General features: G+C 36.5%; 2 protein-coding genes, 1 non-coding gene and 1 pseudogene across 20 annotated transcripts; 3 read left to right on the forward strand and 1 right to left on the reverse strand.

The window, feature by feature from the left end:
• Positions 1-8,679: 8,679 nt before the first annotated feature.
• Positions 8,680-12,033, forward strand: LOC137722157 (uncharacterized). Its single transcript, XR_015961836.1, has one exon. It is a non-coding gene; the product is annotated as an uncharacterized LOC137722157 (transcript).
• A 592-nt stretch (positions 12,034-12,625) lies between these two features.
• LOC137722158 (F-box/kelch-repeat protein At3g06240-like) lies at positions 12,626-14,249 on the forward strand (annotated as a pseudogene).
• A 1,447-nt stretch (positions 14,250-15,696) lies between these two features.
• LOC137722778 (Hypoxia-responsive family protein) lies at positions 15,697-17,678 on the reverse strand. Its single transcript, XM_068461865.2, has 3 exons — positions 17,488-17,678; positions 17,103-17,193; positions 15,697-16,121 (listed from the first exon to the last, which is right to left on the reverse strand). The coding sequence occupies exons 1-3, from the start codon at positions 17,555-17,557 to the stop codon at positions 15,989-15,991; spliced, it is 294 nt and encodes a 97-aa protein (XP_068317966.1). The 5' UTR covers positions 17,558-17,678; the 3' UTR covers positions 15,697-15,988.
• A 937-nt stretch (positions 17,679-18,615) lies between these two features.
• On the forward strand, positions 18,616-23,420 carry LOC137723655 (serine/arginine-rich splicing factor SR30). Of its 18 annotated transcripts, none has more exons than XR_015961838.1 (16): positions 18,616-18,979; positions 19,067-19,163; positions 19,686-19,751; positions 19,913-19,987; positions 20,090-20,192; positions 20,276-20,322; positions 20,465-20,522; positions 20,665-20,714; positions 20,788-20,844; positions 20,940-21,088; positions 21,171-21,209; positions 22,212-22,308; positions 22,385-22,652; positions 22,758-22,791; positions 22,919-22,947; positions 23,123-23,328. XR_015961838.1 is itself a non-coding variant. In XM_088692985.1 (16 exons), the coding sequence occupies exons 2-14, from the start codon at positions 19,077-19,079 to the stop codon at positions 22,773-22,775; spliced, it is 933 nt and encodes a 310-aa protein (XP_088549111.1). In that variant the 5' UTR covers positions 18,672-18,979; positions 19,067-19,076; the 3' UTR covers positions 22,776-22,791; positions 22,919-22,947; positions 23,123-23,328. The 18 variants fall into 18 exon arrangements, 9 of the variants coding, with proteins under 9 accessions (XP_088549111.1, XP_088549112.1, XP_068318953.2 ...); XR_015961837.1 differs by having other exon boundaries at positions 18,672-18,979; positions 22,919-22,992; positions 23,123-23,420; XR_015961839.1 differs by having other exon boundaries at positions 18,672-18,979; positions 22,602-22,688; positions 22,919-22,992; positions 23,123-23,420.
• The last annotated feature ends 288 nt before the right edge of the window (positions 23,421-23,708 follow it).

Here is a 23,708-nt window from a genome sequence, read left to right on the forward strand (position 1 = left end):
AGCAGTTCATTGTTTTATCAAGGTATAAAACACATGACATGCATAATCTTTCTTTCACATACATTTTGTGTTTTCAGAAGTATGATAATAAAAATTGAAATGTAAACTTGGAGGTGAAATAACTAAAAATGAAAAGAAAGTCATGAAGATTACACGTCAAATTGTATCCCTAAACATAACAGAAAGTTGATGCTAAGAGCTTAATTAGGAGTTCATTATCAGCTATCTAACTTAGCTGAACTCCCATTCCTCCTAATGTAAAAATATTAATGTATTTAAAAAAAATTACTTGATTTATAATGATCTGTTTATAAATGGAGAGTGCATTGAAAATTCGAAATGTGAGAGCGATTGGCTAGCAGAAGATCACAGGGAAATAAAAAAAATTTGTGGTGGTGGTGGGTGGGGGTAGGAGGAAAGAGGTTAACTAATGAAAAAGATTTGAAAACTTTGAGTTTTAACAATAAAGACAAAATAAAGGATAAAGTGAATAATACCAGGATTGACCTTTTAGTGTAAAAATGTGATTTTTCGTTAAAGTAAATAGTATCAGGATTAACTTTTTAATGTAAAAATATATTTTTTTGTTAAAGTAAATAATACCAAAAAGTTTTTGGTTAAAATTCCTAAGCACGTATTTGTTGCTCTTTTAGGAGTGGGGTGTTGTGAAGTCTTCGGTTGTTTTGCCTCAGTACATTAAGTTTTTTTTTATTTATTTATTTTTATTCGTTTTTAATTTTACAATAATTAGTTTAAAGCATTGTTTTAAAAAAAAAATTGTCCAGGCGTTAGGCGGTGGCCAATCGTCCCGATTAATGCTTATACGTTTGAAAATTAAGAAATGATACTTAGACCACCTAGGCACCCACTTAACCTGACCAGACCCGCCTAAGCACCCACCTAGATTACAACTTACTTAGATAGGTAATAGATAACTTTCATTTTGCATTTTAATTTTTTCAATAAATTTTAAGAAACTTATTGAACTCTAAAATGAACACACATTATATGCTTGTTCCCATATTTTCATTATGTTCTAATACTTCATAATATATATGTCATTCTATTTTGTAGTTTATCATGAAATTATATATATATATATTATGTATAAATTGATATTTATTTACATGAAATATAATAGATTTACTTAAATCCGTATAATCCGCTTAGGTGTCCGTTTAGGCCTCGTCTAGCCTCCTAGGAGTTAGGCCCCAATCCACCCCCCCAACAAGCGTCTAGCGTATTTTAAAACCTTAGTTTAAATGACATTTTTAGTCATTTCAAAGTTCTTTTAAATGAGCTCATAGCATTATAAGCTTATATAAGGATTTTTCGAAGTCTTTGAGAGGAGGGGAAAGGTGAATTCTCTCCCCTCCTCTCTCCTCTCTCCCCTCCCTTCCCTCCTTTTACAGTTTTTTTTTTCTTTTTTTTCTTACTCTCTTTATAAAGATGAAATCATAATCGTTGAAATTAAAAAAAGAGAAGATGAAGGAAAAAAAAAGAAAGAAAGAAGAGAATTTCGAAAAGGACCTGGCTTCTCTGCCCTCCCAATTCCTATACATTTTCATCTCTTTCTATTTGTACAGTCACGGTTAAGTCACGTCAAACATTCTATATCACTATTATTTTTTGTCTTATTATCTCTATAAAAAATTAATATAAAATTTTAACGTGACTTAAGCATGATCGCACAAAATAAAAAAAGATAGAAATATACAGAAACTGGAAGGGCAAAGAAGCTAGGTCCGTTCGAAGAGGGCTACTCCTAGCAGAGACAGGGTAATCATATCCACCTAGGGACTCACCCTGCTCTCCCCAGAACCAACACAAGAATCAAACGCTTTTGCTCCCAACACGCAAACCCTCAACAGCCAGTGTCATCTTGTCATTCACTCACTATCCTCCTTGTCTTGCCATGCAGATATGCAGTGTACCATTTTCACCCAGCTTTCACTCTTCATCCTAATCATGGATTCATGGCCATTGCTTGGTCAAATATGTCATCAAGTATGGTACCGGGAAGATTATCTGCAAACATGTGAAAATTCGGGCAAATTTTACATCTTTTTGGTACACAGAACTGGATCGTGGCACTGAAGAAGCATCCAAAATTTATGACACGTAACGATATTTGATATTTTATTTATAATTTCAAACAATACAAAAGTGTTAATTGGATACAATATTCCAATGATCAAGAAGATAATCTGAAGATGAATTTACACAAACAAAAAGCACCCAAATTTATAATCATCAAACAAAGGTTTTGAAGGAAAATAAAAAGAAGTACACACAAATTAATTACAAAGCGTTTGGGGAGGTGTACGTGTTAAGTAAGGTGCTTGCTCACATCATCCGCATGGCAATCTCGCAACCAAGTGAAACCCATGCATGCATTGCAGACAAAACTATTTTGAGTTCGAGTGGGACTTTAATACATGAAGACCTGCTTAATTATGAGAGAGAGTTTTCAATTACCATATTCCGACGATTTTACTCAAGATTTTCTAGTTGGAGGGACCTCTATTTCGCAAATTGGCGGCAGGATGTACGTACCTCCACAAAATGACGTTTATTGTTCACTGAAAATATCTCAAGGTGACTTGATCAAACAGGTAATCATGAAAAGGGCAAGAATAAGATTCATTGAACTCGGATCCTTCTCATGAGAATCCTAAAGATCATGTGATCGGGATTGTTTATCGTACATCGTGCGGTCAAATATCATTTTAAAATTTAAAATTAAATATAAGTAGTACCTAATAAAAACTGATTGCACGATGGACGATGAACAATCTCGATCATGGGATCCTTCGGATTTTCAAGGATCCTTTTCCCATTGAGCCAATATCATAAGGAAAACTAAAGAAAATAGTCTGAAAACTTTGAGTTTTAATCAAAAGCACAAAAATGTGTTGTAAGTGAATAATACCAAGAGTGGCTTTTTAGAGTAAAAATGTATTTTTTGTTAAAATTGAACAGTACTGGAAGTGTTTAGTTAAAACTCACAGTATCATTCGCAGGGTCAAATCTATTATAATGCCATGCCATCAAACTTCTGTTCATTAAGTTGTGAGAAAAGGAAAGGGATCCTTCCTTCCTCTTAATCCACCAAATCTGAGGATTCAGATCATTGAAATTTGATCTAACGGTTACAATAGAGGCTCATTTTAAAAATTATAATGACTTTAGCAGTTAGATCAAATTTCAATGGCTCGAATTCACAAACTTGATAGATCAGGAGGAAAGGATCCGGAAAGAGTGCATTTCTGTAAGAAAACCTACTTCCGTAAATAGTGTGTGGATAAGGATTATCCTTTTTTTTTCCCCTCTCCTGTTTCTTCTCTTTCTATCTGAACACTCAAAATTTTATCTTTGTAGAGAGAGGAAAAAGAAAAAAAAAAAAAACTGAGATGAGAGAGAGGAGGGAGAAGAGGGAAAAAGAGAGGAGATAGAATCCTCATTTATTGTGTGTTACTTTAGTGAGGGAGGGGAGGAAGCTATGTCTACGTGTGAGTCCACTGTTTTTGAGTAAATATGTACATTAAACACCTTCAAGTCTTTTTCTTCTTTTTAAATAGTTCAAGTGGCTGCAAGTGATGCATTATTGCTCGGGATGAATAAAGCGTTCTTTTCTAAATCACTGTTTTCAAATTCTCTTTTATAATTGTAATGTAGCGTAGAGTAGTAAATATTGTTTTGAATAATAAAAAAAAAACCAGTTGAAATCCTTTTATTATTCAAAACTTCGATCCATTGCTTTTACTTGTGAATTCAAATGAGGTATTTAAAGAATGGACACTCCAAGACTCAACGTCTTTACTCTATTTCTGTTCGAGTCTTTCTCTCTCCTAGAGAAATTTATTTATAAATGCATGGGCTCCCTCAGCATTTTGATTCACTCTTTTGGTTGAATCAAAACCAAATGGGTAAAGAGTAGATAGGGTTATGGGGGTCTTTGGGAGTTACGGCGGGTAATCGTGCATGGGTGAGTAGCTTCTGTTGGAGAAGCAGGGCACGTGCAAATTCTAGCTCAAGCACTCCTCCATGGGAGCTTAGCTTAAGCTTTAACAAAGCTTTGCACGTGCTCCCCTTCTCCAACACAAGTTTCTCACCTCTCTTTCTTCCTCACTCATTTCTGCATGCTCAGCTCGCCCAACCAGACCAGCCATGTGAACGCTGTACGTATGTATGATAGTAAAGTTAAGGAAAGTAAACGTACAACTTTCGATTATCTTCCCTTCGCACTCTCTTCTTTTTGGTCTTGGATTTCCACTGCCACGCGACATGTTTCGTTTCATTTGTTTCTTTGACATATTTGCTGTGACTCTGATTCATATATGTTTTGGTTTTTTTGTAGATCTCCCTCCCTCCCTCCCTCGCAGAGCATGAGGATGTCAAATATGGGACGGTGACCATGATCACGAAGACACTGAATTCTGCATGTACAAGACACAGATGAGGCGTGCGGTGCTGTCAATTTTATGGGCGGTTGAATCCATTTCAAGCGCTAAATTTTTTCTTTAAGTTCCCTGTAACGCTAGCTTGTATACATTTCTGCTTCAATCAGCACAATTAGCCTTTTTCTTGTTTTGTTTAGCTAAAAAGAACTTGTTTTAACATTTACTTTTAAGATGCAAGTCACGTAAGAACGGATACCATCACCGGGTGACTGCGCCCAAAAGGAAAGAAAAAGAGGATATCATGACGAAACCACAGCTTGAGAACAAGAAATCTCTAGTAGGTAAATGTAATTTTTAAGTGGAGAACAATTTTCTTGTGAACTGTGAACCATGCGTCATATATATACTAAAGATTCTTGGCTCAAGATGCTTGTCAAGTAAGCAGCTTCAACAATCTAGCTAAATGATGAGGCTTTTTGGTTACTCAATTTAACAAAAAATGCAGAAAAAGTAAGCTCCAACATGCTAGCTAAATGACTAGCTATTTTACTTTGTGTACTGTAACTAGCTAAATTTAGCTACGAGGAGACAAAGTTAAATTTTTGCTAATTAAACATTAATAAATATAAAATTGCATTGTTTATGGGCTTCAAGAGAAGAAAAAGAGCTTGGATTGTTAGGTTTAGAAAATAATAATTTTAAAATATTTTAGCTTAAGGTAAAATAGCCAGTAATGTGGGCAGTGATGGCTAGTCAAAATAACTTTTGAGTTATTCGGCTGAATATAATATCAAAAATTTAGCTAGTATTGTTGAAGGGTTCTTAAAAGCTTTATTTCCTAGAATGTAGGAGCTTATTGGCACATCAAAATTACAATTTAAACTAGACTCAACTTATTATACTGATTTTTGGTTAAACTAAGTGAAGTGACAACTTCTACGTGAATAATATCCATAGTGAATCAATCTAAATAGAAAACGAATGAAACATTGTCCTATCAATAAAATATTAAAAATCAATGTAATGAATTAATGTCTCTAGTGCTACTATTTGCAAGAGGTTTGCTCATCCGCGCACTTGAATTTGTGGGTTTGTGCGCATGATTTGCGTATGACTCAGGTAGATATAGTATTGACAATGTATTTTGACCATATTAATAATATTTAAATAGTATCTCATTATTATAATGTCAATACGGTGAGGTCACGTCGTGGCCCACAAAACTTTTATACAAATAAAAACTAATGAAAATGATTTGAAAACTTTGAGTTTTAATGATAAGGACAAAATAAAACTCCCTTCATACAACCTAGGTGCAGAGGTGATCATTTCTGCGGAATTGGATCCTCTCAGGGGCAAAGCTTCAGAATCCTTCTGACCCACTAACACGGATCGTTAGATTTTGATCGAACGACTATAATTATTATAATTTTTAAAATGACCCTCTGTTTGTAGCCGTTGGATTTTGATCCAACGGCTCGTGTTATTGGATCAGGAGGATCTCGAGAATTTACCTCCTCTCCAAAATCCAACGGCTCGTGTTATTGGATCAGGAGGATCTTGAGAATTTACCTCGGAGAGGATCCAATTTCTGCTATTTGCAACGCCAATCAAAAAATTGTGTCATATGCATGATTTTTGGACAATAACTGTTTATGAGAAGTAAACTACATTAGTCCCATTTTGTCGTTTGTTGAAGAGCTAACTCACAGTTTAAAGTCTTCACCACGCCATTCAAATTACTTTCCAAGTCCTCCTCTCTTCCTTTGACCACACTATTCTAACTTAAACACTATACAGGTTGAAGCAAACACACACGTCTGAGACTGACCAGTTTTGACAGAAAGATGGCGTAAGGTTTTGTAAATTTGGCAGTCAAAAAGAAGGGACCGTAAGCAAAGGGTAGTACTTGCACTCTGCCTAAAAAAGTGGGGGACTCTGGTTTTTTTATCTTCTCTTTTTTATGTGCTTTATGTAATCTTAAGATTTTGAGAAATGTTAAGTAGAGTCTTAAAAAGTTGGACTATTCAAGTACTCTATGTTATTTTATATTTTTAACTTAATATTTTATAATTTTAACATAAAAGTTAATATTAAATTATGAGATGTGAAAGAGTTCACGAAGAGTTTCGTTTTGATTTTTGTGGGGCTTTGGAGGGTTGGGAATTGAAGTGAGGAAAGGGGACAAGAAAGAAAGACATGCAGTAGTGCTGCCCTGCCATATATATTGATGAACGAACCTTAAATTGCAAGCAATGCTTTAAACATGAGAGAGGGAAAAGAGGACGTGAAGGAATATGTTGTACGTGAGAGTGTTTGTACACGCATTGCACAAATATCAAAGCTTGTAGAAACAACAATCATCATGGTACGTGCTTGGTTATTTATGATTGGTTGTTGGGAGAAATTCAGTTGCAAAATAAGTGTCGCATGGTGTATCATTTCATACCTAGTAATTCATGATTTTAACTTCCGAGGGTTTTACAGAAAAAAAAATTGAAGTTTTTTTTTTTTTTTTTTAAAACGGAAAAAGTGCAACAAGGTGGGAAATATTTTCACTTCTTAAAGTAAGGTATTTTGTTGTACTTAGTAAGCATGTAGTTATTTGTCGAGTCATATTGCGTATTTATAAATAAAAGTCTAGATGATGAATGAGTCACATCAAATTCCTTCGACACGTATTACAGAATGTTGTCAATGTGTATTGCCTAGTGTAGTCGACGTATGTTGCCGAGCGAACATTTCTTCAAACACTTCGTGGGGACTCTTTGGGTCCTGTGCCAAACTACCATCTGCCAAGTCCCCGAAGAACTTTCTTAGTCATTTTTTCCCGATCTTCAGTGGCCCCAGGACCACACCCTGGTCTTTTAGTATGAATATAAAAATAATACAAACATACTACAATTAAAATAAAATAATAACACTACATGAGTAAGATATACCAAAAGATGAGTGGTTGGTCTGCAATAATTCACATGTCATAGTGAATTTTTTTTTGGTCAAAACATGTCATGATGAATAAGCAAAAGCAAATTAATTTTACTCTTTTTTTTTCTCCTTAGGATTTTCCAATTTTATGGTTTCAGAGGCTCCAATCTTTCTTGACTGCGCAATACCATATTGTTGTTTTTTAGAAAAATCTCTTCATCAATCGAGGAACTATTCCATATCATGCTTATATGTAAGATGGTTAAATAATGAAGTACAATAGATAATAGGTTTTTTAGGTTTTAGTTTTAGTTTTTTTTCGTTGTTTTAGTTCCCATGCATTCCCTATCATCAATTCGGCTACCCTCATTGTCACATCTCGATCCGGACGGGACCACTTTCCGGACCCGCTCTACCACCGTAGCACGATATTGTTCGCTTTGGGCTTACCATTCCCTCACGGTTTTGTTTTTGGGAACTTACTAGCAACTTCCCAGTGGGTCACCCATCATGGGATTGCTCTAACCCCCTTCTCGCTTAACTTCGGAGTTCCGATAGAACCCGAAGCCAGTGAGCTCCCAAAAGGCCTCGTGCTAGGTAGAGATGAGAATATACATTTAAGGATCATTCCCCTAGGGGATGTGGGATGTTACAATCCACCCCCCTTAGGGGCCCGACGTCCTCGTCGGCACACCACGGCCAGGGTTAGACTCTGATGCCAAATTGTCACATCCCGGCCCGGGGTGGATCACTTCCCGGGCCCGCTCCACCACCGTAGCACGATATTGTCCGCTTTGGGCTTACCATTCCCTCACGGTTTTGTTTTTGGGAACTCACGAGCAACTTCCCAGTGGGTCACCCATCATGGGATTGCTCTAGCCTCCTTCTCGCTTAACTTCGGAGTTCCTACGGAACCCGAAGCAGTGAGCTCCCAAAAGGCCTCGTGCTAGGTAGAGATGAGAATATACATTTAAGGATCACTCCCCTGGGCGATGTGGGATGTTACACTCATAGCCGGCCTTGCATGTATGAAGTTGGATTACACTCATATCTGCTACCTGAGTTGATTTAGGAGATAAATTAGTCGTTTGATCATGCAGATTAAGATAGTTAATTAGTTAAGAGCATATGGATCCGAGATCCTTAATTCGACTTTCGCCTTCCGCTATTGCTTGTATAAAAGAAATAAGCAAAAATTCATGTAATCAACTGATGAATAACACATATATGCATACACCCACTAGCTGAGCTAATGTGGGGGCATTGGGCTCCCTTGACCCCAATAGATTTGTAATTTAATCCCTTTAAAAAAATATTTGACCCCTTTAATAAACTTTTCAATTTTATCCTGCCCTCTTCCTTTCTCATGTTATAAGAAAAGTGACTTTTTCCAGAACCCATTTCTCAAGCTATCAGAAAAGTAACTTTTCCTAGAACTCCACACCAGAACCCAACGATCTCTCTTGCTCTCCAGATTGCGCTCTTCCGGCTCGGCGTCCTTCCTCTGGTAAGTTTCTCTTGTCTGAAATTTCATTATTTATTTATTTGGGTTGTTAAATTTGGGGAGGGGAGAATCTGAGTGAAAGAGGGGTGGGAAATTTGAAACCATCATAAGAAAAATTGAATCAATTCAATCATGTTAATTCCTGTATTGTAATTCTAAATCAAAATGAATGATAACAATATAAGATTTTAACATACGATGAAGTTGTAGCATGAAAAAGATAAGGCAATCAAATGGAAAATAAAGGAATAAAACAAATTCAATCACATGTAAAATGAAATCTGAATTGCATAATTGAATGGATTTATAACTGAACCCAAAGGAGAAACTTACTAGAGGAAGGAGGTCTGGGACCCTGGGTGTCGGCAAAAAAAAATTGTGGGGTTTATCTCAAGGTTTGTAGACAAAAAGAATTGGGGAAGGAGGTCTGGACCCTGCGTGTCAACAAAATGAATTGTGGGGTTTGTATTGCTCTATGAAAGTTGAATTGTGGGGTTTATCTTAAGGTTTGTGGACAAAAAGAATTGGGGAAGGAGGTATGGGACCCTGGGTGTTGGCAAAAAAAAATTGTGGGGTTTGTATTGCTCTGTGAAAGTTTATTTGGGGGGTTTATCTGTGGGGTTTGTATTTGTATTGGTATGGAACTCTGCTTCTTTATTTTTTTTGTCATTAGTTAAATTTAGGGGTGGGGGGGAGTTGACCTTGGGTGAGGTGGGAGTTTTCTTGGCTCTATTGCCACTGCAACTAGGCCTCCATCCTCTATGAACCTTGTTTCTCAATTGTTGTTAATTTGATCAAATTTATATTATGTTGTTGACTTTTCTTGGTATTATTTAAAACAGTTATGAAGAGGTATTTTAAGAGAAAATCAATGGAAGATAACCTCTCACCCTCTATGGATATTCCTGAAGGTTCAAATGAAAATAACATAGAAAGTATATTGGCAAATCTTCCAGGAAATCCTGGGCTTCGACTTCGGATATCGGAATATGATCCAAATATTAGAGATCATATCCGAAGAGCTTATTTACAAAGGGAATTGGTTCAACCTCGAACCCATCAATTTTCATATACATCATTTGCAGGAGTACAACTCCTTTTCAATCCGAAATGGTTCAATGACTTTCCTAGGTTGGAGTATAGCATATCCAAAAATGCTTTTTTTTTTTTTTTGTCTAAGTTGTTATCCCTTCAAGCTAGAGATTCCAAACCAAGTAGGTAATGACAATTTTACTAGCAAAGGTTTTCATAATAGAAAGAAAAAAATGTCGACTTCGAGTTCATGTTGGAGATCCTAATAGTGCTCACAACCAAGCTTTACTTCATTGTGAAGATTTAATGAATCAAAATCAACATATTCAAACAATTGTCCAAAGCAGTCGGATCAAGCATGTATTGATTATCGCACTTGTTTGAATGCATCATTTGATTGCATTCGCTTTTTATTGCGACAAGGTCTTGCTTTTCGTGGTCATGATGAAAGTGAAGATTCAAGCAATAAGGGTAATTTTCTTGAGCTTTTGAAGTTTCTTGCAGATCATAATGAGGGTGTTAAAGATGTGGTGTTTAGAAATGCTCCTGAAAATCTCAAGTTAACATCACATGATATTCAAAAAGATCTTGTGTATGCAGTAGCATGTGAAACAACCAATGCTATCATGTTTGATATTGGTGATGATGCTTTCTTTTCTGTTTTGGTTGAAGAATTGCATGATATATTAGTCAAGGAGCAAATGGCAGTTGTACTTCGCTATGTGAATACCAACGGACAAGTAGTTGAAAGATTTGTGGGCATAAAGCATGTTCCTAATACCACTGATTTTTCACTTAAAGAGGCAATTGATCAGTTCTTCTCTATAAATGGATTAAGCATATCTAGATTGCGTGGACAAGGTTATGATAGGTCTAGCAATATGCAAGGTGAGTTTAATGGCCTTAAGACACTTATTTTGAAAGAAAATGAAAGTGCATTTTATATTCATTACTTTGCACATCAACTTCAACTTGCTCTTGTAGCCGTGGCGAAAAATCATATTCAAATTGGCTCTTTTTTCTGCTTGGTTAATAATGTTGTTACTATTTTCGGAGCATCATGTAAACGTCGAGACATGGTTAGAGAAAGACAACAAGCCAAAATTATGGAAGCTATTCAAAATTTTGAGCTTCCAAGTGGGCAAGGCTTGAACCAAGAAACTAGTCTTAAACATGCAAGTGATACACATTGGGGCTCACACTATGGTACTTTGGTAAGCTTGATTAACATGTTCTCTTCTGTAATTGAGGTGCTTGAGATGATTGCAGATGATGGTGTAAGTCTTGATCAAAGAGGTGAAGCATATATTTTGTTGAATCTTTTGATTTTGTCTCTAGTCTCTTTCTAATGAAAGAAATATTGGGAATCACAAATGTGTTGTCACATGCATTGCAAAAGAAAGATCTCGATATAGTGAGTGTTATGGCTTTAGTCAAAGCATGTAAACAACAACTACAAGCAATGAGGGATAATGGATGGGATGCTTGGCTTGATAAAGTTTCTTCTTTTTGTGGCAAGCATGATATTGATATTCCTTATATGAATGATATCTTTGTAGCTCGAGGGAGGTCACGGCGTAAAGCTGAAAATTTGACAAACCTTCATCACTACCGTGTTGATCTCTTTATTGATGTTATTGATAAGCAACTTCAAGAGTTGAACAGTTGTTTTAATGAGACAAGTACATAGTTGCTTCTTTGTGTTGCATGCTTAAGCCCAGATGACTCATTCTCAGCTTTTGACATTGAAAAGTTAGTTCGATTTGCTCAATTTTATCGAAAAGATTTTTCTGATATGGAGCTCACACTTCTTGAAGATGAACTGAAGAGTTATATTTTTGATATGCGTTTGCATAATGAATTTTCTGTGTTGAAAGGAATTAATAGCCTTGCACAAAAGTTGGTGGAGACAAAGAAGGATAGACAATATCCTTTGGTGTACTTGCTAGTGAAATTAGTATTGATTTTACCTGTTGCAACTGCTTCAATTGAAAGAGCTTTTTCAATGATGAAAATTGTAAAGAATCCACATCGTAATAGGATGGGTGATCAATGGTTGAATGATAGTTTGGTTGTGTACATTAAGAAAGAGGTATATGATTCTATTAATAATGATGTTGTAATACGACGTTTCCAAATATCAGAACACGTCTTGGACAATTATAAATAAAAGTATGATCGATTTTTGAAAGCTATTTTTTGACCCCATTGTCTTAAATTCCTGGCTCCGCCACAGCATACACCTACATGTATACCACGGGAAAAAAACTGATGAATATCAGGGTGTGGTTATTAGAAGTTATTACAGGTAGTAAAATGGGCCACAGAGTTTATGCAAAGGCTTGTTAACCTAATGCAACATACTATATAAAGAATGTCTAACTGAAACTTCCCTTCCCTTCCCTTCCCTTACCATCATGCCAAGTAAAACTGTAAATCTCCCTCCAGTCCGCATATCAATCAATATTGCACATCTTTTTGTCTCTCCCCTCTGCATTCTCGACCTTAAGTATGTTGCCCCAACATTCTTTGGTATGATTTCGACGATATGTTTTCGCTATCTTTTTAGTCCTAGCTCAAAAGAGTTTTCTAAATTGTTCTTTGAACTTGCTTGAATATTTTTGTTCTTCGGGATGGAAAGTTTTGCTTCTGTGAAATATCCCTTATCCCTTGTCATCTGATTTTTTTTAAAGAAACTATTACCTGACCATTGTTATCATCTGGCATTGTCCGCCCATTGCTACTCACGAAAGGTGAGGAACGGAGCCGAAATGACATACTTCTGCAACATCCCAGACGAAATAGGGTTGGAAATCCTAGCAAGGCTGCCTCCCAAATCCCTAATGCGATTCAAATGCGTCCGTAAGTCGTGGTATGCTCTTTTTAACAATCCCCATTTCGTAGCCGAGCACCTCCGTTTATACAACGACCAACCCTCCACCTCCTCCACTTGCATCCTTTTTAAGCGTTCCGTCCTCAGCACTACCGAATTCAACAACGAGTAACTCGTGTTTTCATTCCTTAGTCTTCGCAATGACAAAGACAGCGATGTTGATCATAACCCTAATTGTACTGTTGAGGACCTACATTTTCCGCTTTCTATGGGATTAAAAAGCAGGGGACAATTTATTGAGCTCCCTGGCCAAGAACTTGGTGAATCTGTGAGTATTGTAGGTCATTGTGATGGGATTTTTTGTTTATATCTTTATACCGGAAAACTTGTTTTATACAATCCGGCAATCAAGGAATTTAGGGTTCTTCCCGAGTCATGCTTCGAAGATGCGTTTTCGTGTACGTTGGGATTTGGCTATAATCCGAATCGTAAAGATTACATGCTCATCAGCATCATATCTTATGGTGAGGAAATATTAGAGGATGATCGTCTCATTATTCATCCTCCCCAAGCAGAAATATACACATTGAGTACTAATTCTTGGAAAAAGATCGGGACAGACTACTTGGAAACAGAAAATACTTATTTTTGGGGTAACGATAATTTGTCGACCTACTTCGAGGGAGTTTTTTATGGGTTGGGATATGAGGAAAAGAAGGAATTTCTGCCATTTTATGACAGACTTGAGGAGGAAAAGAAGCAATTGGTCATTTCTTACGACGCGAGTAATGAAGTTTTTCATGATATATTACTTCCGGATTGTTTCTACGAGTTTCCGACGCATGAGTTCTCGCTTACAGTGTGGAATGAATCTGTTGCTCTTTTTGGCTTTTACCATGGTGAAGATGAAGAACCCTTTGAAATTTGGGTGATGGATGAATTTGATGATGGTTGGACAAAACATTTATCCGTTGTGCCCAAACTGGATCAAGAGGTAGATATTCCATTAATACTTTGGAAGAGGGACGAGGTTCTTTTGGTTGACATAGATGGACGCTTAGCCAGCTACAACTTCAACACCGAAAATCTTACGTATCTTCCTGTTCATGGTGTGTCCCGAGGAGATTTTCAAGCTGTTGTTTGCGTCGATAGTATGGTTTCTGTCAATGGAGATAAAAGGTTAGAGATCAAAGATAGCTTTAGCTAACAATACAATCCCTCACTTTTGCACGTCATTAAGCTAATTAGCTTGTTAAAAGATATTAGTAGAATTAATCAAATTTTGTTCAAATGATTTGTCTTTTTGTTCAAGGCAAGAGTAGTGATACTGCTAGTTCCTAGTTATTGTTTTTCAGCATATAATAAAACTATTTGAACACATAAATTTGAACATGCTCTCGATAGAGTTGGGTGCCATCATTGTATGTACTCCACCTGTATTCGAAATCGTATCAATAAATGTGTCAGTTTTGTGTGTCTAAATAGTTGCATATATAACAGCATTGGCATTTTAGAAGAGAGTTTGACATTTTTAGTTGTATAGTACTAGGTAGATAATTCAATTGAGTTTTGAGTTACTAACTATTTATTAATAATTAATCGAGCTTAATGTATGGGGCTAAATTTAATTAATTTTTTTTCTGTTGGAATTTAATTGAGTTACTTAAACAATTACAAATAGGAAATGCCTCCAAATCCTAGACGGAAAAGGAAAGCCATCCAATTCTGAACAGAAGAGGAAAACTCAACCCTAACCCTCCGCTATATATAGCCTTATGCTCTCATTTTACTTTGCTAATCGCTTGCGTTATTACTCTCTCTCTCTCTCTCTCTCTCTCTCTCTCTCTCTAATGGGTTCTCAAGAAGGTAATGAGAGCGAGAAAAGGCAAACTTTCCTCGAAAACTTGTTTTTCAAAAAGGTGACAAGGTGGAAGTCTCCAGCAAAGAATATGGATTTATCGGCTGGTACTACACAGCAACGGTAGTTGCAAACTCGGGGGACAAGTGTTACAGGGTGAAGTGCAAGACCCTTGTGTAGGAGGACCACAAGTCCAAACCTCTAGAAGAGGTTGTCATGGCGGATGAGGTCCGGCCTCTTCCTCCTCAGCCTTCTCGAGAAGAAGCGGATTAGGGTTTGATGTCCTTGACAGGGTCGATGTGTTTGACAACAAGGGTTGGTGGGTAGGTACCGTTACTGAGAAGAGAGGGGAGGACGAATGCTGGGTGTACTTTGAAACAACTGCGGATCATACTGCGTATCCTAAGAGCAAACTGATGTTTCATGAGGACTGGATCGATGGAATATGGGTGAATTACAACAAGAAGAAGAAAGCTTTTTGCGCCGACGGAAAGCCGGTGGAGTGCAAGAAGAGAGCGTGGGTCGATGAAAGGGTTGAAGACTACAAGAAAGTGCGCATCGATGGAAAGTTGCTGGATTGCAAGAACAAGTTAAGAGTCAGCGTTGTAACTCCTGTTTAAATCTTTAGTGCTAGCTAGTCGTTTGTTGATTTTTAACTAGAAAGTACTTTGTTTTTTAGTTTTCCACTCTGATTAATTTCTTGGCGTGTGGTCACGTTTGTGTTGTTCGGAACCCTTTTTTTTTTTTTTTTTTTTAACAAAAGATACGATAATTCATGTTTTTCTTCAAAATAATATTCAAAAGTTCATGCAGTTTTGAGTTTATGATTTTCTTCAAAATAATATTCAAAATTTCATGTTCATCATACATCTGGGGATACTTCCACTAAACCAATAGCAATAGAGAAGAATTCTGTGCAACAGGGATGCCGCGGGAACAATATCCACACCAATCATGCTTAGCTGTATAAAAAAAGTTATAAACACATAGCATTGCATGATTGACTTGAAAACCTAACACCGACGGTGGAATCCCCTACGACGGCCTCTCGCCACATGTCACCGACAAACGATCAATTCACGTAACGAAAGTAGTCATACTCGGAATAGAAATTTAGATTGTGCAGCAAGAAACAGAATAAACAAGAAAGCAAATGAACTAAGAAAGACCGAGGCCTAATTACAACATATTTGGAAATCAGTAGCAGGGAAATCCCGATGCCGGAATTATTACAAACAAAGTTATACATTAATGGCAACCAAATCCAATAATTATTACAAACAAAAAAATAAATAATAAAGGTTGAAGGAAGGCTGTTCCAAAAAGTGTTTTTATTATCCTCCAACTATTTTTTAGCAAAACTTCCACAAGGCCATGCCATGCTATATGGGATTGGAAGTTACCCCATGAAGGGTCGTCGCACGCCTTGCTTAATCCTTGTTAAAGTTCTCAATTGGGAAGTACTTCGCGTATTTATCATGCTTTGCTCCAGTTTTGTGGTCATAGTACTCGACCACTGCTGCACCGGCTAATGCGGCGAGCGTCAGAGCCTGTGCGTGCAACCTGAAAAACATCGAGGAGTAAGAAGTCAGAAATGAAACACAAGTAGTCAATGTGAATGCAAACAAGAATTAGGGGAGAATTCCCGGTTGACATGGGGAAGAAAAGTTATAACCAGAATAACTGACAATGAGAATTCAATCTGGACCTCCACAATCAAATTAGCAAGAGTTCAGTGACACTGAAAACTTAAACACTCTATACTCAACGCATTGTTATTTTTTTGTCAAATTCGGGAACAATGATACATGCACGCCAGAATTCATTCTCACATAAATTATAATACAAAGGTCCAATTTTTTTGGTATTCCGTCCAGCGACTTTGTTGGGAGGAGAAAATCACTAATTCTATCATACCAGTTAATAAAATTTATAGCTGAATGGCAATCCTGATCAAGGCATTAACTTTCATACCCGGGCCACCTATGGACAGGACTTAAGAGACAAATAGCACTGGCAGGGTAGGGAATACCGGAAGGGGCATAGTTTGAGGCATAGATTGACATCCAGTTCAAAGAGAGATAGCCGAATGCCAAACAACATGGCACACACTCATTCACATTACAAACTACAAATAGTATCATTTAATCATCAGAAATGTGCACAAGCTCCCGCGGTTCAAATATTCTTTCGACTTCAAACGAGTATGCAACCCTAAACTCTTGCCTCAACAACATTTAGTGAAAGATCGACCTACCTGTTTCGCATAAAGTTATAAATTAAGGTTAGAATCCAGAGACACCCATTTTTCGACACACATTTTGTAGGCACACCCTGTAATGTATTTCAACAATCTAAACCATCCATCTTTAGGTGTTCTCTTAACAATCATGCTTATCAAAACAATGTGTCAAAATGTGTGTCAAAACAATGGGTGTCCCCGGTCCTAACCCATTAAGTAAACGCAAATATTCACAAAATAGCAAATCTGCACATAGCTATCGGTCGAAAAAGAAACTAAGAATCCACAAATTGGAAAACTACCTGGCGTGAATGATCCTCACACTGGTTTTCATGCCGGGCTGAGACCAGTTGTAAGCTATCGAACCCACAATTCCACTTAGCCATAGACAACCTGCAAGCGTTATGGAAAGGAAAAACAAATTTGTCAAAAGCTGAACCACAATATCAATAAATTACATTGGAAATTTGGAATTAAAGCCAAAGGACAGATTTTTTTTCACCAATATGATACAGACGGATGCCGAAATCGATCGAAATTTGAAAACCCAGATCACAAAACTCGAACCCGAATCAAATAATTCAATTAAGAACACGTATTTAATCCCTAAATGCGATTAAACCAAAGAAAATACAAAAACATATTGCATTTTCCAATAAAAATCGAAGAACAAGCAGGGAAATTTACCAACGGATCGAAGCTTGTGCTCGACAACCCATTCCCTGAGAGAATCGACCTTGCTCTTGGATTCCGACATTGTTGAGAGATACTTTCTTCTTCTTCTTCTTCTTTTCTTTTGCAGAGAGAAAACGATTGAAGGGCGTTTTGAAGTTGTGGTCTTGTGGTGGTGGCGGCGGCTTTTGGTTTTACGAGGACGCGGAAATAAAATCGAAGTTGTGTGCCTGCGAATCGGTGGGCGAGGTGTGCGGTAGTGGGATACACGTGTCCCGTATTTTTCATATGTTTCCTATCCTGGTCAAACTCGTTGTCTTTTTGGTCAATACCGCCGTAAATATTATAGGAAGGGTAACGTTGGTATTCGCATTATGTTTTTATACTATATTTTTATATTACATTAGTAGCATTTAATATAGATAGTCATATCATTTAAATTAATTAAATTTTTAAATTTGGTTTATTATTTAACAGATTAATAATTAAAAAAATAGTTAATTAAATGATGATTGTAGTATACGAGAAGTTTTCTCTTTCATTTCTTTGAGTTTTGCAAAATTTTCAAATAATGATGTGACTGTTCACATCAAATGCTATCTAAGATGATATAGAAATATGGTATAAAAATATGATATGAATATCATTACTCTTATAGAAAAATAAAAATTTACCCAAAAAAAAAAGAAAATACAAATGATTTTGGTCACTAAGCTTTTTTTAAGGATGCCCTTCAAATAATTTTTTGTCGTTAAGGAGACCATTTATAGATTTAGCAACTGTTATTTTATAGATATAAAAATTTATAAAAAAAAAACTAAAATATAAATAATTTTGGTCGTTAAGCTTTTAAGGGATGACTTTTAAATATTTTTTTGTTGTTAAGGATACTATTTATAGATTTAGCGACTGTTGCTGAATTCCGTCACTTTCTAATAATTTTTTTTATACTCTTTTAATTACAAAGAAAATTCTACGAAATAATACAGATTTTTCTTCAAAACATAAAACATTTGGAATGCACAACAACACCACCCTATTTTCCTGTCAAATTAAGTAATTTAAAGGTTCTGATAGATCGCTGACCGTACACGCATCTTATTCTGCCAGTTGATCTAACGCCACGTGTATAACCGTACAACCACGGGAAACACTCAATCTTGCACCCCCTTTATTCTCCTCCTCCCTCCTTTCAAGCCAACCAGATCATCTTGGTGAGGATGTTGACCGTTCGTAAATTGTGTCCGTTTAATGCATGTATCGTACGATAAAAATGTTTAAAATAATTTTTTAACTACAATAAATAAATGAATACGATTTACGAATTTTCGAATCTTCAAAGAGTTGGGGAAGGATCCGGATACTTCCAGAAGATCTCAAAACTCTCCAGTCTTCAGAAAACTCCCAACTCTATCAGACCATAACTGACCCATATCCTCCCTCTCTCTCCTCCCTCCCTCCCTCCCTCCCTCCCTCTCTCTCTTCCCCCGCAATCTCTGAATTAAAGGTAAATAAACCCTTTTTTTTATTTTTTATGAACAGATTAAAGTTTGGATTTTTATTTTTATGGTTATGTAATTCTGATTTTTTTCAGGGGAGAAAAAATGAGCAGACGATCGAGTCGCACTATCTACGTGGGCAATCTGCCCGGAGATATTCGTATGAGAGAAGTTGAAGATTTGTTTCTCAAGGTCGCATTTTTTTCACAATTTTAATTGAAATTTATAATTATTTTCTGATGAGTGTTTAGTTTTTGATGTATTTATGTGTGAAAATAAAATTCTTATCTCTATCCATTTTGTTTCTTAATAAGATGAACAATTTGTTAGGTTTAATGTTAATTTATTTTTGTTAGGTTTTGCATGGACAATCATTATTTTATTTTTCACGCAGAAAATGGTTTTTTTATTTAATATTTATGTATCCATTTTGATTTTTGGTAGAAATTTTTTGGGCTTCCCCTAATTCAGTTGTAATACAGTCTAGTGGAATTCCGTCTTAGGTTAGATTCTTGCTAAAGATGAATTTGAACTCCATTATTGCTAACACATTGTGAGGCTTAGCCCACTCCCCAACCCGCTTCCTGTAGATAATATCGTTTGTTAAAAAAAAAAAAATTTCAGTTCTTAATTTTTGATGCTTGCCCTAATTCAAATGTTACCTGCAAATTCTTTAGTTTGTGTCTGCCTTTAATAGTTCAATGCAAATTGCAGTATGGGCCAATTGTTGACATTGATCTCAAAATCCCTCCGAGACCGCCAGGTTATGCTTTTGTTGAAGTAAGTTTAAATTTCATTTGCATCTGGGAGTTTATTATTTTGTTTGAAAAGTTGCTTGATATATGTTTTAAATTTAGAGCTGCACGTGACTGTTGGCGAATAACTTATGTTTTGTTGCCTGATATTTGTGTAATGCTTTCAAATTCGATGCTTAATTGCAGTTTGAAGATCCTCGTGATGCTGATGATGCAATTTACGGCCGGGATGGGTATGACTTTGATGGGTTTCGTTTACGGGTTAGTCATACTTTCTTCGATTGCATCTTCTATCTACCATTTCTACTTAGTGCATATTACTTTATTCTCTCTTTGTGTTAATATTTTTATCTGGCCTTATAGGTTGAATTAGCGCGTGGTGGCCGACACTCCTCATCAGATCGCTACAGCAGTTACAGTCGTAGTAGCAGTAGCCGTGGTGTTTCCCGGCGCTCTGACTATCGTGGTATGGAGCGAGTTAAAATAATTTTTGTTGCATCTTTTTGGAGTTGAATTCATTGGACTTATTATTTTCACTCCCATGTGCAGTACTGGTCACTGGATTGCCTCCTTCTGTTTCGTGGCAGGATCTGAAAGTAAGAACCTACTTTTATTCTGTAAATGTGTGCTCTTCATGTACATATGTTTTCTGGTATTGCATTAAAATATTATAAGATTAGATACTTGAAATGTTTTTATCATATGACTTAACTATAGTTAATTGTATTTGATGATCAGGATCACATGCGTCGAGCTGGCGATGTCTGTTTTTCACAAGTGTTCCGTGACCGTGGTGGTGAGTTGATTAAGTTCTTGTGTCCTTTTATTTTCCAGATTCATCGGCTCGGAACATGTACTTTTTTCCTTTTATGTACTTTTATTTTGTTGAAATTGTATGGTCGTTGTGTTTAGTAGATTTTTTTACAATACTCTTGTAGGCATGACGGGAATTGTAGACTACACAAACTACGAGGATATGAAATATGCTGTAAGTTAAAATACTGAAAGGATGATACATTGCAATGTTCTTTTGATTTTGTCTGATTCAGCGTGCTCTGCAGATCAGAAAACTTGATGACTCTGAATTCAGAAATGCCTTTGATCGCTCTTACATACGGGTATAATTTTAACTTTGACTTATATTTGAGGTGCACATTGTGCTGAGTCCGAGATTCCACTTATGTCATTTTGGATTTTCTTCTTCTATGTACAGGTGAGGGAGTATGATTCTAGGCGTAGCTATTCCAGAAGCCCCAGTTATGACTATAGACGGAGCTACTCTAGAAGCCCCAGTCGTACTCCATATATGTCAAGAAGTCCAAGTGTCAGCCGCAGCTATAGCTATGGTGGCCGGAGCAGAAGGTCCAGATTGGTTTTCCGTTTACATTAGGTAGGTATATTACTTTTGGACAGTGCAGTTTTGACAAAGGTTCTCTTGTTGCAGCATATCACCGGAGGCAACATACTCACGTTGCCGCTCAAGGTACCCACATGCTACCTAAAAGTTCTTTAACTTTTTCTTCTTTGGTAGAATCAACGGGTTTACTGTATTTTGATGGGGATGTCATTTTTTAGGCACATAAACAATTGCTTGTGGTCTTTCTTTCTCTTCGCGTTGCTAAATTGTAATTCAAATATGTTCTACCCCTTGCTTACCTTTTCTCTAGTAGTTGCTTTCTAGTTTTTTTTTTTAATTTTTTTTAGTATTTAATTTTTTTTATTTTTTATTTTTAAACGTCAAATTAGTGTTTCTCCTACGTTTTCTTTCCATTTTCTGGTAGTTGAGTATTATGCATATAGACATCCATAACCTTAATGCTTTACTCATCATTGAGCTCTAGCTTAAATTTTCAGAACAGCTACCAATTTGGTTTTTTGTTTGAGAAGAAAACTACCAATATGTTTGGATTACTCATTTCAACTTGGTAGTTGTGCTGCTATAATGGCCAAGTGCTTAGCTTTGGCTTTATTGTGGGTCAGACGCGTCCTTGTGTTTCTACATTTGAAGAAAACTTCAAATTAAATTTGTTCATGATGGGTTCTCGATCTTGGAAGTTTCTGGCATACAGGCCAGCGATATCTTTACGTTTCCTATCTAGTTGCCATAACTTCAAATCATCAAATCCTTTAGATTTGTTCTACAGGATTCGAGTGTTTCCTGCCTCTTTTACCTTTAAAAAAATTTCCGAGTATTGTATTTTGGAAAAGGGTGCGAGGTTGTCATCTTCCATCTCTTTTGTTCTTTAGAACAAATTGGATTATGTTATTTGGAAAAGTGATGTTAACGTTCATGTCTATTTTGAAGTTTACATGTCATGTTTCTAGCCTTTTCCAATGCGGGGATCTTACTATCACGTTCTTTGAAAACTATATTTAGCACTCCCACGAACTTGGTGTACAAAATCATTTGTCTTAAGTTTTAGATGGTGTAAAGGGGTTAAAAGGGTTTAGCAGGTTAGCCAGTTATCCTAACCTGTTTATGAAGGTTTCCTTCTTTCTTGCCAGATCTAGCTTTTGCGGAGATCTGGGGACCAGATCTTAGGAACTGGATGTGGTGCTCATGCCTCCAACTCTTAGTTGAGGTAACGCGACTTTGTTGATGAGCACCTCTGGAAAAAAAATAAAAAATAAATATCTAAATGAAAATAATATTAATAGTTTTCAGTTCTAAAGATGGATTGCTGTCGAACGCATGCTATAGCTACCAAAAACCACAAATCAGTGTTGGGGAAGCATAGAGCTCAGAACTTCTATGTTCACTAAATTACGACAATGATGAGTGGAATTTTTTCCTCTTTTCACGAAGGATTAGATTTTGTGTGATTCTGGCTGGTATTTTTATTTCTTACTGTTGTTGACTGGTTTAAATTTTAAGACCTGCTGGAAAGATCATGGGGTGCTTGGTGTAGAGCATCTGAGGATAAAGGTCTATGATTTTTACTTTCCTACGTTTCGAATTACGGTAAGCCTTTAGGTCAATAGTAAAGGATAGTGTTGTGGATATTAACTTGGATTCTTGGAAATATTGCAGATCTTGGACAAGATCTAGGTCTCCAAACTCTTCTGTAAGTTCCGTTTTCGCTCTGTTTCATCTTGTGTTGAATTAAAAAGGAAATAATATGGAAAACAAAGTGAATCATAAAAATGCATTCTATTTTTATGCTCCTAATAACAAAAATTGTTGCTTCGCAGCCTCGTCCCAGGACTCTGAGCAGACCAAGGTCAAGATCCAGAAGCTTATCTCAGTCTCTTTCGCCTTATGCACGGTAATGCTGAAAATTTTCCTGATTGGTACTCCGCTTGTTCAGTCAATACTTGTTATCCGCACTTTTTACCTAATAAGCGGCTGATTTAAGTAGTTGCATATCAGCTACTAACTATGGTTGTGATTTCCAGGTGAGCTCTGAAGGAAGCGTCTTTGTAGGTTCCAGACGCCGTCTTGAGTATCGTTTGTCTGTTCAGAGACGGAAGTTAGGAACTTGATGTACTATAATACACATTCAGATTCAGATTAGGACGTACCTTGAACGGTCATGATTTGCATCTATGAAGTCTGTGACGTTGAAGTTAGTGTCATGTATTAAAAGTGATCTTCTTGACAATGCTGTCTGTAGCTGAATTGGTTTGTGTTTGTCCCGCAGTTGCGTTGCTAACGCAATCTTCTGAATTAGAAATGGTCTTATCGTTCATTGAACCTTACACGTTTCGCATATTTGTGACCAAAATCTTGAAGGTCGGAGATAAATTACTCATGAAGAAAACTGATCGATCCGAATGCTCATCAAAATAGTGGACTAGATAGATAACCTTTATTTAAAATGAAAAATCGTTCTCATCTAATGTCAATATGCCGTATCCCCACTACGAAACAAGGCCTTGGCCCCTAGTTAAACACTTGCTGGAATTGGTCAGAGGTCCACTTTTGTTCTTACTGTCCGGAGCCCAAAGACAAGACAATCTATACCTCTCAAATTGAATCTGA

The sequence above is a fragment of the Pyrus communis genome, chromosome 4, assembly GCF_041283825.1.
Source record: "Pyrus communis isolate YQ-2024b chromosome 4, ASM4128382v1, whole genome shotgun sequence".
NCBI classification, from domain to species: domain Eukaryota; kingdom Viridiplantae; phylum Streptophyta; class Magnoliopsida; order Rosales; family Rosaceae; genus Pyrus; species Pyrus communis.